The sequence below is a fragment of the Danio rerio genome, chromosome 18 (assembly GCF_049306965.1).
Source record: "Danio rerio strain Tuebingen ecotype United States chromosome 18, GRCz12tu, whole genome shotgun sequence".
Lineage (NCBI taxonomy): Eukaryota > Metazoa > Chordata > Actinopteri > Cypriniformes > Danionidae > Danio > Danio rerio.
In genome coordinates this window covers 48858148-48871345 of record NC_133193.1, presented here as the reverse complement: position 1 = coordinate 48871345, position 13198 = coordinate 48858148, and the positions used below count along the sequence as shown (strand labels likewise).

The following is a 13198-nucleotide window of genomic DNA, read 5'->3' as shown; positions in this document are numbered from 1 at the left end:
CAACGTAGCTTTCAGTTAAGATGAACAGCTACCATAATTTTACTTTATAGATAAAGGTCTGCGGTTCTGCATACAATGACTTTATCTTTATTGCCATTTCATTTTACTTCAGGACACAATAATGCCGCTCTGTAGGTCTATTGGAGACATTCATAAATATTCTTTGCAAATCTAATAAATGTTGGAGACATACTTGTTACATAAACGCACTAATCACACTTCAGCAGTCTTTATTTGAGAGTGCACAGGAAAATCTGTGCTTGCCTTGACCAGCGTATATTTGAGGCCGTCACAACGTGTAGTTACATTTTTTGCAACCGCGCGAAGGATGTGCCAGACCATAAGATATGGAGAATTATTCATCAGTCTTAACAGAGCGGGGTCACGTGCTTCCACGCGCATTTATTCGTAGTGAAAATAATTGAAAATATTTTTTTTAAATCAACCTGGAAAAATTAGAGCTATTATAGGACATGAATGTTGATTTTGATAACTTTTCGATTTAATGCTCAGACATAACTAAAACTATTGTAAACAAGCATGTAAACAACAGGAAATGCTGTTTGGCACCACTAACAATTTAGTTAAAATTCATATTTATCAGTCAAACCGCTGTAAACACGTTCTACATCTACATCCCAAATAACGAACGTGCAAAAGATATGTGAACGTTTCATATTACTTACACAAGCTTATAACCTGAATATATGCGAAAAACACTTGTCAGATTTTATTCTGACAAGAGTAGGCGTGAGGTTCAGCAGTGTGCTCTTCATTTTCTGTCTAATTCGTTACACGGTTACACGGACTGACAGTTTTTACACATTGGCAAAGTGTGTGCTAGACTAGTAGAGGCGTGATGCTTCCTGGTGACATGGAGCTGATCTGCAAATCACAGCACATTATGTTAGCTGACCAATCAGAGCCTCTTGAGGGCGGGCTTATCAGAGGAACTAGGAAATATGACAGTCGTTTTTAATGTTAGCCGAGTAGCTGTATATAATTAAAGTCAAATATATGAAAAAAATAACCTGATGTTTTACAAATGAAGCATGAGCACACATTGCTTTGCACCCCATAAACACAACCAAGCCTTAAAAATACACTCTGGACCACCCTCTAAAAACAAGAAGAAAAACCCTGCAAGTTCTGAAAAAGATCAAGGCTAAAAGTAATATAAAACATTACTTACAATAGAAAGTAACTAGTTACTTTTTTGGGTAGAAACTCCATATTGTAATGCATCACTTTCTAAAGTAACTTTCCCCGACACTGGTAGGCACAAAACCTTGTTCTAGTCGACACTGGATGTGTTCTGTTAACTCTGATCAACTAGAATTACTAAAACTGTAAGTATACAAACTAAACAGAATTGCATTCACAAAATAAAAACTAAACTAAAAGTAGCAAAACCCTTAATGAAACGAACTCAAAATAAACTGAAATTGACAGAAAATGTAAAGATACCATCAAAATAAAAACTAATTTAAACATGCTAAACTATAATAAGCTTGATCCCTCCTTACCTAGGCCCAATGTCTGCATGCTGTAGGTCTCCTGCCACCAGGGCTACTAAATAAGCTGGGACAGGGTACTCCATGGAGAACTGGAAAACCCTGTCCTGTTTAGAGTATGCACTTCTTGAGGCACTCATCAACACCGTGACACCCTCTGGTACCTGTAACGTAAACACATACATTCACAAACACAGAACATCTGCAAGTCTGTAGAATACAAATAAACCCAGAAGACTGTATCGAATGCTGGTGTAGATATTTCAGTAAATCTAGGTATTTTGGATAGCAGGGTTCCTAAACCTTTTCCTGATGTCAAAGTTATGCAGTTTTCAAGCACATTTCAGCTGCATTTTAAAAGTATAACCACTTTACAAGTGTGCGGATGCACTGTAAATATGCCAAAGTATTCATAGCGCTTCACTTTTTCCACATTTTTTTATGTCACAGCCTTATTCCAAAATGGATTAAATTCATTTATTTCTTCAACATTCTACACACAATCCCCCATAATGACAATGTGAACAAAGAGTTTTTGAAATTGTTGCAAATTTATTAAAAATAAAAAAGCTGAAAAATCACATGTACATCAGTATTCACAGCCTTTGACGTGAAGCTATAAATTGAGCTCAGGTACATTCTGCTTTCACTGATCACTCTTGAGATGTTTCAGCAGCTTCATTGGAGTTCACCTGTGGTCAATTCAGTTGATTGGACATGATCTGAAAAGGCATACACCTGTCTATATAAGGGCCCAGGGTTGACAGTGCATGTCAAAGCACAAAACCAAGCATGAAGACAAAGGAATTGTCTGTAGACCTCCGAGACAGAATTGTCTTGAGGCACAAGGCTGGGGAAGGTTACAGAAACATTTCTGCTGCTCTGAAAGTTTCAATAAGCACAGTGGCCTCCATCATCCGAAAGTGGAAGATGTTTGGAAGCACCAGGACTCTTCCTAGAGCTGTCTGGCCATCTAAGCTGAGTGATCGGGGGAGAAGGGTCTTAGTCAGGGAGGTGATCAATAACCTGATGGTCACTCTGTCTGAGCTCCAGCGTTCTTCTGTGGAGAGAGGAGAACCTTACAGAAGGACAACCATCTGTGCAGCAATCCACCAATCAGGCCTGTATGGCAGAGTGGCCAGACGGAAGCCACTCCCTGCCTGAAGTTTGCCAAAAGGCATCTGAAGGACTCTCAGACCATAAGAAACTACATTCTCTGGTCTGATGAGACTAAAATTGAACTCTTTGAAATGAATGCCAGGCGTTTCATTTGGAGAAAACCAGGCAGCGCTCATCACCAGGTTAATACCATCCCAACAGTGATGCATTTTGGTGGCAGCATCATGCTGTGGGGATGTTTTTCAGCAGCAGGAACTGAAGACTAGTCAGGATAGAGGGAAAGATGAATGCAGCAATGTACAGAAACATCCTGAATGAAAACCTGCTTCATTGCTCCTGACCTCAGACTGGGGCGACGGGTCATCTTCCAGCAGGACAATAATCCAGAGCACACCACCAAAATATCAATGGAGTGGCTTCACAACAACTCAGTGAATGTCTTTGAGTGGCCCAGCCAGAGCCCAGACCTAAATCCTATTAAACATCTCTGGAGAGATCTGAAAATGGCTGTACACCGTCACTTTCCATCCAACCTGATAGAGCTTGAGAGGTACTGCAAAGAGGAATGAGCAAAAATTCCCGAAGACAGGTGTGCCAAGCTTGTGGCATCATATTCAAAAAGACTTGAGGCTGTAATCGCTGCCAAAGGTGCATCAATAAAGTATTGACCAAAGGCTGTGAATACTGATGTACATGTGATTTTACAGCTTTTAATTTTTACTAAATTTGCAACAATTTCAAAAACTCTTTTTTTTTACATTGTCATTATGGGGGATTGTGTGTAGAACGTTGAGGAAATAAATTAATTTGATGGATGGATGGATGGATGGATGGATGGATGGATGGATGGATGGATAGATGGATAGATGGATAGATGGATAGATGGATAGATGGATAGATAGATAGATAGATAGATAGATAGATAGATAGATAGATAGATAGATAGATAGATAGATAGATAGATAGATAGATAGATAGATAGATAGATGCAAAAACATTTTCAAGCAGTTTCAAGCATTTCATAAAAAATCTAAACATTAATCAAACCTTGAAAAACTAAACTGGAGCATTTTTAAGGTTTTCCAAGCACCCGCACAATAAACACTGAGACAGACTTACCCTGACTGTGGCGGAGTAAGTGCTTTTGACGGCTGGTGTATCAAAACAGGGGAAAAATGAGCGGTTACAGACCGAGTGACCCTGAGTGAAGACCAGTGGACGAGTCTGTCCGCATGTCAACTCTGCATCCAGCCACCAGATCTGATGAAGGACAAGGCGAACAATGAAGTAATGGAACATGCAAAGCATTTAAGATAGATGACGCCAGCAAATTAAATTTGTTTACGGTCTCTCACAGCTGAATGAAATCTGACATTTTACACAGCGGAAACTATAAACCCTCCTGTGAAAATGTCATTTCATTTCTTTTTTACTTAGTTTTTTTTTTAAATGTTGTGATGTTTAACAGAGAAAGAACATCTTTACAGTATTTCCTATGATATTTTAATCTTATTTCTTTTAGTTTGGCTGGAATAAATAGAATAAGTTCTTTAAGGTCAATATTATTAACCCCCTTGTTAATTTTATTTTATTATTTTTTTGATTGGCTACAGAATAAACCATTTCTGTGCAATGTCTTGCCTAATTAAGCCTTTAAATTGAACTTTAAGCTGAAAACTAATCTATCCAAAGTTTTAGGAATAACAATAATAACTTGACTTCTAGCTGATCATTTGGTGTCAGAAGTGTCTCATATGAAAGCCAAAGGCCTCTAGATTACACTTATATTACCAAAATAAAATATGATCATGGCTTGATTTTTTATTATTTTATTAGGACAGTAAGGTCTGACTCTGCTTAGACAAAAGTCTTGTCACTGAACAGAAATAATGTCCTGTATAGAATATAAAGTCATGCTGCAGTGGAGAAAGAATGAATATTGTGCATGACTCCCATGAGCTTAGAGGACTGCATCCATACATCTCTACAATGACTCAAATCACTTATTAATAAAGTCATCTTTCTTGCAGGACTCCCAGAGTTCATCAAGACTCTTTGGTTTCATCTTCAATGGCTCCTCCTTCATCTTACCCCAGACATGCTCAATAATGTTCATGTCTGGTGACTGGGCTGGCCTGGGCTGGCGCTATCCTGCTGGAGAATTTGCCCTCTCCTGTGGTTTGTAATGTAATGGGCAGCACAAATGTCTTGATACCTCAGGCTGTTGATGTTGCCATCCACTCTGCAGATCTCTCGCACACCCCAATACTGAATGTAACCCCAAACCATGACTTTTCCTTCACCGAACTTGACTGATTTCTGTGAGAATCTTGTGTTCATCCAATAGTTCTTCTGCAGTATTTGTGATGATTGGGATGCAGCTCAACAGATGATTAACCAGAAAAATCACCTTCTGCCACTTTTCCACATGATCAACTACAAGTCAAGTTATTATTTGTAGCTCTTACAACTGAGATCGACGACAAGACTTTTGTCAGGAAGTGTATATTTATTTATATTTACTGGATATTTCAGCTGCTGGTCATGCTAATGCTTCCTATTCTATACAGTTGAAGTCAAACTGATTAGCCCTCCAGTGATTTTTTTATTTTCTTTTTCTAATATTTCCCAAATGATGTTTAACAGAGCGAGGAAATTTTCACAGTATTTCCTAAAATATTTTTTCTTCTGGAGAAAGTCTCATTTGTTTTATTTCGACTAGGATAAAAGCAGTTTTTATTATTTTTATACCATGTTAAGGTCAATATTTTTAGCCCCCTTAAGCAATATTTCTTCAATTGTCTACAGCAGTGGATCTCAAAGTGGGGGTCGGGACCCCCTGGGGGGTCGCGGGACAATGACAAGGGGTCGCTTGGTGATTTCCAAAATTTAAATACATTTTATTCAACTATTTGAATTGTCATATTTTATTCATAACCCACAGAAGATTAATAGTTGTGTTAAAGAAACAACAACATACAAACAAAAATCAGCCATCAGCTTTTAATATTTATATTAAAATGTAATTAAATTAATAAATGATTAAAAAAACCTTATATGTTGCATTTATGTGTTGTCAATATGCTCATGTTCATATGGGCCTATAGTTGTGTCTGCAACGTTTATATATATTTACAGTATAACCACTTTGAAAAATGGGGGTCGCGAGTCACTGACATTGTTATTTTGGGGAACTTTGGGTAGTTTGGGAACCCCTGGTCTACAGAACAAATCATAATTTGCCTAATTACCCTAACATGTCTAATGAACCTAGTTAAGCCTTTAAATGTAACTTCAAGCTGAATACTAGCATCTTAAAAAACATCTAGTCAAATATTAGGTGCTGTCATCATGGCAAAGATAAAATAAATCAGTTATTAGGGATGAGTTATTAAACTATTATGTTTAGAAATGTGTTGAAAAGAATCTCTGTGTTAAACAGAAATTAGGGGGAAAAACATACGAGGGGGGGGGGATTATTCAGTAGGGCTTTCTTACAGAGCATTGAGGCACTGAATGAAGTGATATCTGAAAAACGATACAAAAGGAAGCACACAAGGTGTGTTTACTTTCAACTGAAACCACCATGTGTGGGCAGTGATATGTATGGGCTGTGGTTAAAGTATAAATAAACACTTGGTTTACATACTCAACCTACAGTAGATATGCACATATCATTAATGGTGCATTGAGACATGATTAACAGAGCCCACCTTCCAGTAATTACCTCACACAGCCACCGACCGTCATGACCTGGTTAACTCTAGTTATCTACTTAAGGGGACATGATGTCACTACACTGAGGTCATTCTTATCAGTGGAGCTCAGACGCTCCAGTGCTGTCCCTGCTCTCTCTGCTTGCACGTGGAGCTTTAATAAATAAAATGCAGCCAATCTTTCGATTGACTTCGATTGTGGGAAAAAGAAATGCATCACTATGGAAGTGAATGGTGACAGGGTTTCAGCATTCTGAAAGAAGATATTTTGTAAAATGTCAGAAGCCTGTAACCATTGACTTCCATTGTAGGAAAGAGAAATGGTCTACTATGGAAGTGAATAGTTACAGTTATTCAGCGTTCTGTCGAACACAAAAGAAGATATTTTGTAAAATGTCAGATACCAGTAACCATTCACTTCCATAGAAGGAAAAACAAATAGTCTACTATGGAAGTGAATAGTTACAGGGTTTCAGCGTTGTGTTGAACACAAATGAATATATTTTGTAAAATGCCTGAAACCTGTAACCATTGACTTCCATTGTGGGAAAAATAAATGGTCTACTATGAAAGTGAACGGTTACAGGGATTCAGCGTTTTGTTTAACACAAAAGAAGATATTTTGTAAAATGTTTGAAGCTTGTAACCACTGACTTCCATAGTAGGAAAAACAAATGGTCTACTATGGAAGTGAATAGTTACAGGGTTTCAGCATTGTGTTGAACACAATTGAATGTATTTTGTAAAATGCCTGAAACCTGTAACCATTAACTTCCAAAGTAGGAAAAATAATGGGCTTTCATAGAAGTGAATGGTTACAGGGTTTCAGCGTTCTGTTGAACACAAAATAAGATATTTTGTAAAATGTCAGAAACCTGTAACCATTGACTTCCATAGTAGAAAAAATAAATTGGCTAGTATGGAAGTGAACGGTTACAGGTATTCAGCGTTTTATTTAACACAAAAGAAGATATTTTGTAAAATGTCTGAAGCCTGTAACCATTGACTTCCAAAGTAGGAAAAAGAAATAGGGTACTATGGAAATGAATGGTTACAGGCTTTCAGCGTTCTGACGAACACAAATGAAAATATTTTGTAAAATGTCAGAAGCCTGTAACCATTCACTTCCATAGTAGGAAAAAGAAATGGGCTATTATGGAAATGAATGGTTACAGGGTTTTAGCGTTCTGTCAAACACAAAAGAAGATATTTTGTAAAATGTCAGCAGCATGTTAACATTGACTTCCATAGTAGGAAAAACACACTAAGCATGGTTGCTGGTTTTATTGAGGTAAAGTTGGTTTTATATTACAATTGATAATACCTCACAATTCTGTGTCCCACAGGAAACACCTAAAGGTGAAGTTTATCCAAAACTGAAAATCCTGTCATCATTTAGCTAGTCACCCTTTACTTGTTTTAACCATTTTAAGGTCAATATTATTATCACCCTTAAGCAATATTTTCTTGTCTACAGAACATAAAATTAAATGGTGCTCATGTTGTGTTGAATCATACTAACATGCGGTTTTAGACCGATATTCAAAGTACTGTGGTAAACAATATAGCGAGAGTGTCAAAAGTTGTCACTGAATGAATATGCAAATATAAAATCAACTTAACCTCGATAAAACCTGCAACCATAGTATGTTTTTCTTACTATGGAAGTAAATGTTTCTGACATTTTTCAAAATATCTTCTTTTGTGTTTGACAGAATGTTGAAACCCTGTAACCATACACTTCCATAGTAACCCATTTGTTTTTCCTAAAAAAACAAATGGGTTACTATGGCTTCTGACATTTCTCAAAATATCTTCTTCTGTGTTTAACAGATTAAACTCAGGAACCACTTGAGAGAGAGTAAATAATGAGTAAATGTTCATGTTTGGGTGAACTATCCCTTTCATTTGACAAAGGAACGTGGCATTAGGAAGCTGAGGTGATTATCAACATTAAGGTTTGACAGCTGGGAATTTTAAAGGTGTACAACAATAGTGCTGTGCAACAAAGTTATTATTAGCGTGTATGTGTGTGGTTTGTCAGCTGTCACCGTGTTGACCTTACCGCAGGGCCGTCGGTGGTGGTGTAGCGGACGGTGACACGGAAAGCCCGGTGCGGCCGGATCACCGCGGCCGGGAGGGTGATGTTCAGAGATGATCCGTAATCGGTGAACGGTTCCACTCGGTAGGTGAGCGACAAAAACACGTCTGGAGCACCTGACGCGCCGGGCACTTTACAGTCCACGGAATGAATCAACAACGACGGATGCGTGTCCAGAATGAGGGATTGGACGCCGGGCTGAACAGGCGTGAGCTCCAGGACCTGCCATCCCGTTATCCTCTTAACGGCGAAGTTCAGGTGAAGGTCCAGATGGAAATGTCTGAGTTTAAAGCAGTGGAAGTTGGACGCTGACGCGATGTCCACCAGGCGACAGTGCGCCAGACTCCGGCCACCCTCGCAGGACTTACCGGGAACGGTCAGCACTTTCCGGCAGCAGCACAGCGTCGGCCGCTGCAGCTCGGCCATCGGTAAAGTTAGGTGGATAAACACACGACAGACAGCGTCAAAGTTTGCACTTCAACTAGCGTAGATCGGCGGAAGAGAGATGAGCGAGCGAGCGAGTTTGTTATACATTGTTACCGGAGAGTTAAAGGGGCGGTCGAGGACCGGACACTCCAAAACCGAAGGCGAAAAATGAAAATAAAACCGCCGGGACGGCAGTAAAATGCATTAAAACAAAACAGATCTACGTAAAATCCATCAGAGCCGCAGACACGACCGAGCTCAGCCCTCCGACCTCCATCTGAAGCCGAATATCCGTGCTGGTGTCCCGCGGTCGATATACGCGGCTCGCTGTCCGTCCCGAGAGCCCCGCGGAGAGACCGACCGGTCACTATTACCGGCAGAAAAACAGACGCATTGTGAAGTCCCGAGAAGCAGAACTGAGCAGAGTTAAGTGACTCCCTTAGAAAACAGGAAGTAAAAACAGGGGAGGAAATCACTTCGAGACGGGAAAGTTTTCAAGCTGCAGGGGGGCGCTGCGGAGCTCATGATGGACCTCGCAAAACACTGAAAACAACACGGGACTCGACCGATATATAGCTTTATTGATGCTGCTAAATTAATATAGCTTTAATAAACACCAACTGTAGGCTGATAACATGCTGATTAATAGCACATCTATAGCAAAATGTGACAGGTTAAAGACGAGACGATTTGTGTGTCTGCATCATAATAAAATAAGTATTGGTAAACTGAAGGCAACATCCCATCAACATAAACACCAATTCTGACCTGTAACTTAATTAAAATATGTCTAGTAATAGCCTATAATCATACTAAATTGCTGTACATTTTAAAAGATTAAAAACTCATTGCTGACAAACAGGAATACATTTCAACATATAAAATCGTAATTAATTAGTATTTTGGAACAGCAATGTGGTCCACAAAATGAGGATTTGTGATCCTAAAATGTGCCTATTTTTATATAAAGACTTGTTTCACTTAGTGACATTTTAATAGCTGTTTTGCTCAGAAAATAAATAAATAAATGGAAGCACTCTCATTAATCAGTTATCAAATTCAACCTTAATACACTACCTGACAAAAGTCTTGTCGTCGATCTCAGTTGTAAGAGCAACAAATAATACCTTGACTTGTAGTTGGTCATTTGGAAAAGTGGCAGAAGGTGATTTTTCTGATGAATCATCTGTTGAGCTGCATCCCAATCATCACAAATACTGCAGAAAATCCATTGGATGAATACAATAATCTCAGAGAAATCAGTCAAGTTGGGTGTAGGAAAAGTCATGGTTTTGAGGTATCGAGGCATTTGTGCTGCCCATTACATTACAAACCACAGGAGAGGGCAAATTCTCCAGCAGGATAGCGCTCCTTCTCATACTTCAGCCTCCACATCAAAGCTCCAGAAAGCAAAGGTCAAGGTGCTCCAGGATTGGCCAGCCCAGTCACCAGACATGAACATTATTGAGCGTGTCTGGGGTAAGATGAAGGAGGAGGCATTGAAGATGAATCCAAATAATCCTGATGAACTCTGGGAGTCCTGCAAGAACGATGACTTTATTAATCAGTGATTGCAGAGATGTATGGATGCAGTCCTCCAAGCTCATGTTGGAGTCAGACACAATATTCATTCTTTTTCCACTGCAGCATGACTTTATATCCTCCTAAGACCCAACGAAAAAAATTATTTTCTTTTTTTTTCTGTGATTTCCTTTGGGTTTAAAAAAATCTACAATTTGGAGTCTTTACATTTTGTTTTTATTTTTAATTTTACAGCATGACCACTGTAGTGGACCACAGGACCATTTTAGTTCGAAACGACTGCCAAACTCAGAAAACAAAACTGTACAGGATATGCCTGTAAAGGGATATTAATCCAATAATAATGTAACAAAAACTAAACAAAAGCCATTTTTTTCCTTTTGTATTGAAATTCCTGAATCAGTTTAGTCTGAAAGAGAGCCAAACTCAAAAAATTAAAAAGAGAAGTGACGTTAATCCAAAACAAATTCAACATAAAAGCGGTTTAAAACTGATTGTCATTCTCTCATGGTCTCTAATTCTCTAATTGGCTGATTATCAGACTCTAAATCAGAGTCTCCCTCAATGTGTTAGAAAGAATCCTCTCTGCTTCAGTTCTGCCTCCTGCAGTCATTATTTACATTAAGATGGTCCTGGTGTCCAGGACCATCTTAATATTTTGAAACACAAACAAGTAAACAGCTTTGAAAGCTAAATGTATTGTTCCTGACACTTTAATAAACAAATATATGTGTAATAATAATAGAAAAAAAACATTTATAAAGCTCAATTTTACATGCCTCGCTCCTTCCTATTAAATGCAATAATGTCGGGATGCAGCCTTTATGATGCAAGCTGAGATTGCATCACTCAGCGATGCAATGTCAGACACAATGCACTCAAATGGAGCGAGTGACGTCACTGTGGTGGGTAGGGTTAGGGGTGGGGTTAGATGAGCTCATTAAAAACCATTGGATGCAGCCCAGATTGCACTGCACTAAGTCTGCATCCAGACACCTCTCATAAAATGTGCTTGTTTGTATGTATGTCGGCCATTTTGGATGCTATAAGAAATGGTTCCTAGCATGCCAGCCAATCAAATGACATATCACTAGAAAGCCCAGGATGTCCCCTGAACAGTACAACAGGACTTGACAGAGTAGCTCAAAAAGTACAAAGAAAATTCATGAAAACGCAACGTCCTCTATAGAGGACACAAGTCAATGGGCGGGTCTCTGGAGCATGTTCTATACTGGACATTATTTCTGTTAGGTGACAAGACTTTTGTCTAAGAAAGGTCAGACCCTACTGTCCTAATTAAATCATTAGAAATCAAGGCATGATCATATTTTATTTTGGTGAAATAAGCGTCATCTAGAGGACTTTGCCTTTCATATTAGACACTTCTGAAACCAAATGATCATTTAAAAGTCAAGTTATTATTCGTAGCTCCTAAAACTTAAAAAGGCGGCAACACTTTTGTCAGGTAGTGTATATTGTGCTAAAATGTAAATGATTAATACAATTTATTTAAAAAACAAACTAACTGGACTAGCAACTAGCAACACACCAGTGGAAAGACAGGCTGAAACTAGAAAATCTATATTAAATATAACCAATTAATGGGATATTCCGTATTATTTTTGCAAATAAATAAAAAACACGGAAATCTTTTAGACTAAAAAGTGGAGAAATGTTAGCTTTTAGATTTGCTGAAATAAAACCCTTTAATATATTAGTGTTTTAAAAGGTTAAGGGAGCATGAGGCAAACATAATCTAAAAATGGGAGAAATTACAACAACAGAAAAAGCCTCAAATCATTATAATCTATAATGATATCGATACACAGTGCATATCTAAACTGACTCAAATGGAATAACAATGCTTTCTTTTATACAACAGTTCTGTCTGGTTCTCGAATCTGATTGGCTGATAGCCGTGATATATTTAAGTAATATCAGCACCTGTACAGCCTCTTTACCCTTTGTGTATTACTCCGCCCTCATACAGCCAGCAAAAAGCAGACAATACAGATCTACAGTTTAAAAGATGCTTGCTCAGCTGTTTAACTGTCAGCTTATGAATTGAATCCTACGCGGAAGAAAGTAGTTCCTCATACAAAGGGGTTTTGGAGACTCTCCATGTTTGATTTTGTTTTTATATACACAATTATGCCGTCAAACTGTTGTATAAACGCAATATCACACTCGTAGCAGTGCGATATGGCTGTATATCGGCACTGGTGGGGGTGCTAAGGCACTTGACAGCCAACGCACGCCTCCCACCAGTGCCGATATACAGCCATATCGTACTGCTACGAGTGTGATATTGCTCATTTATGTAACTGATTATAAAAGAGACAAATATTGATTATGAAATCTGATTTAGTTTTACTACTAAATTTTCTTGCGAAAAGAAAATGCAAGACATTTGGTGATTAAAAAAACACACCTTTACTGCAGAATCGGATTTTTTTTTTCCCCCAACTTTATTTATAGAAATTTTCAAAAATGTACAAATATCACACATTTTAGAATATTATTGTACATTTTGACATAGAGAGAGAGAAGTAAACAAGGATCTAAATGATTATGACAATTATTAACCCCAGATATATTTATATAAAAAATAAAAAATCAATAAAAATTAAACAACAACAACAGAAGAAATAAAATAAAATAAAATGCCAACCAACCATAACAGAATCGGAATTTTGAGTTGTATTTTTCCCTGTTTATCAAGCTTCTCTGTATTGTATAAAGTGCCATAGAAATAAAGGTGATGTAAATAGCACAGAAAA

General features: G+C 38.1%; 1 protein-coding gene and 1 long non-coding RNA gene across 3 annotated transcripts in view; one reads left to right on the top strand and one right to left on the bottom strand.

Annotated features, from left to right (window-relative positions):
• rnpepl1 (arginyl aminopeptidase like 1) overlaps positions 1 to 9561 on the bottom strand; it is a 25497-nt gene extending 15936 nt beyond the window's left edge. The window contains exons 1-3 of one of the 2 annotated variants that reach the window (NM_001348188.1): positions 8415 to 9561; positions 3753 to 3893; positions 1527 to 1678 (exon numbers count right to left, since the gene is read on the bottom strand). In NM_001348188.1, coding sequence (NP_001335117.1) covers positions 1527 to 1678; positions 3753 to 3893; positions 8415 to 8876 — 755 coding nt within the window. In that variant the 5' untranslated portion in view covers positions 8877 to 9561. The remainder of the gene's footprint in view (positions 1 to 1526; positions 1679 to 3752; positions 3894 to 8414) is intronic. The other variant, XM_021467570.2, reaches the window with a different exon arrangement.
• On the top strand, positions 8433 to 13198 carry LOC141378677 (uncharacterized). The gene is made up of 3 exons (XR_012393855.1): positions 8433 to 10736; positions 11028 to 12626; positions 12700 to 13198. It is a non-coding gene; the product is annotated as an uncharacterized lncRNA (long non-coding RNA).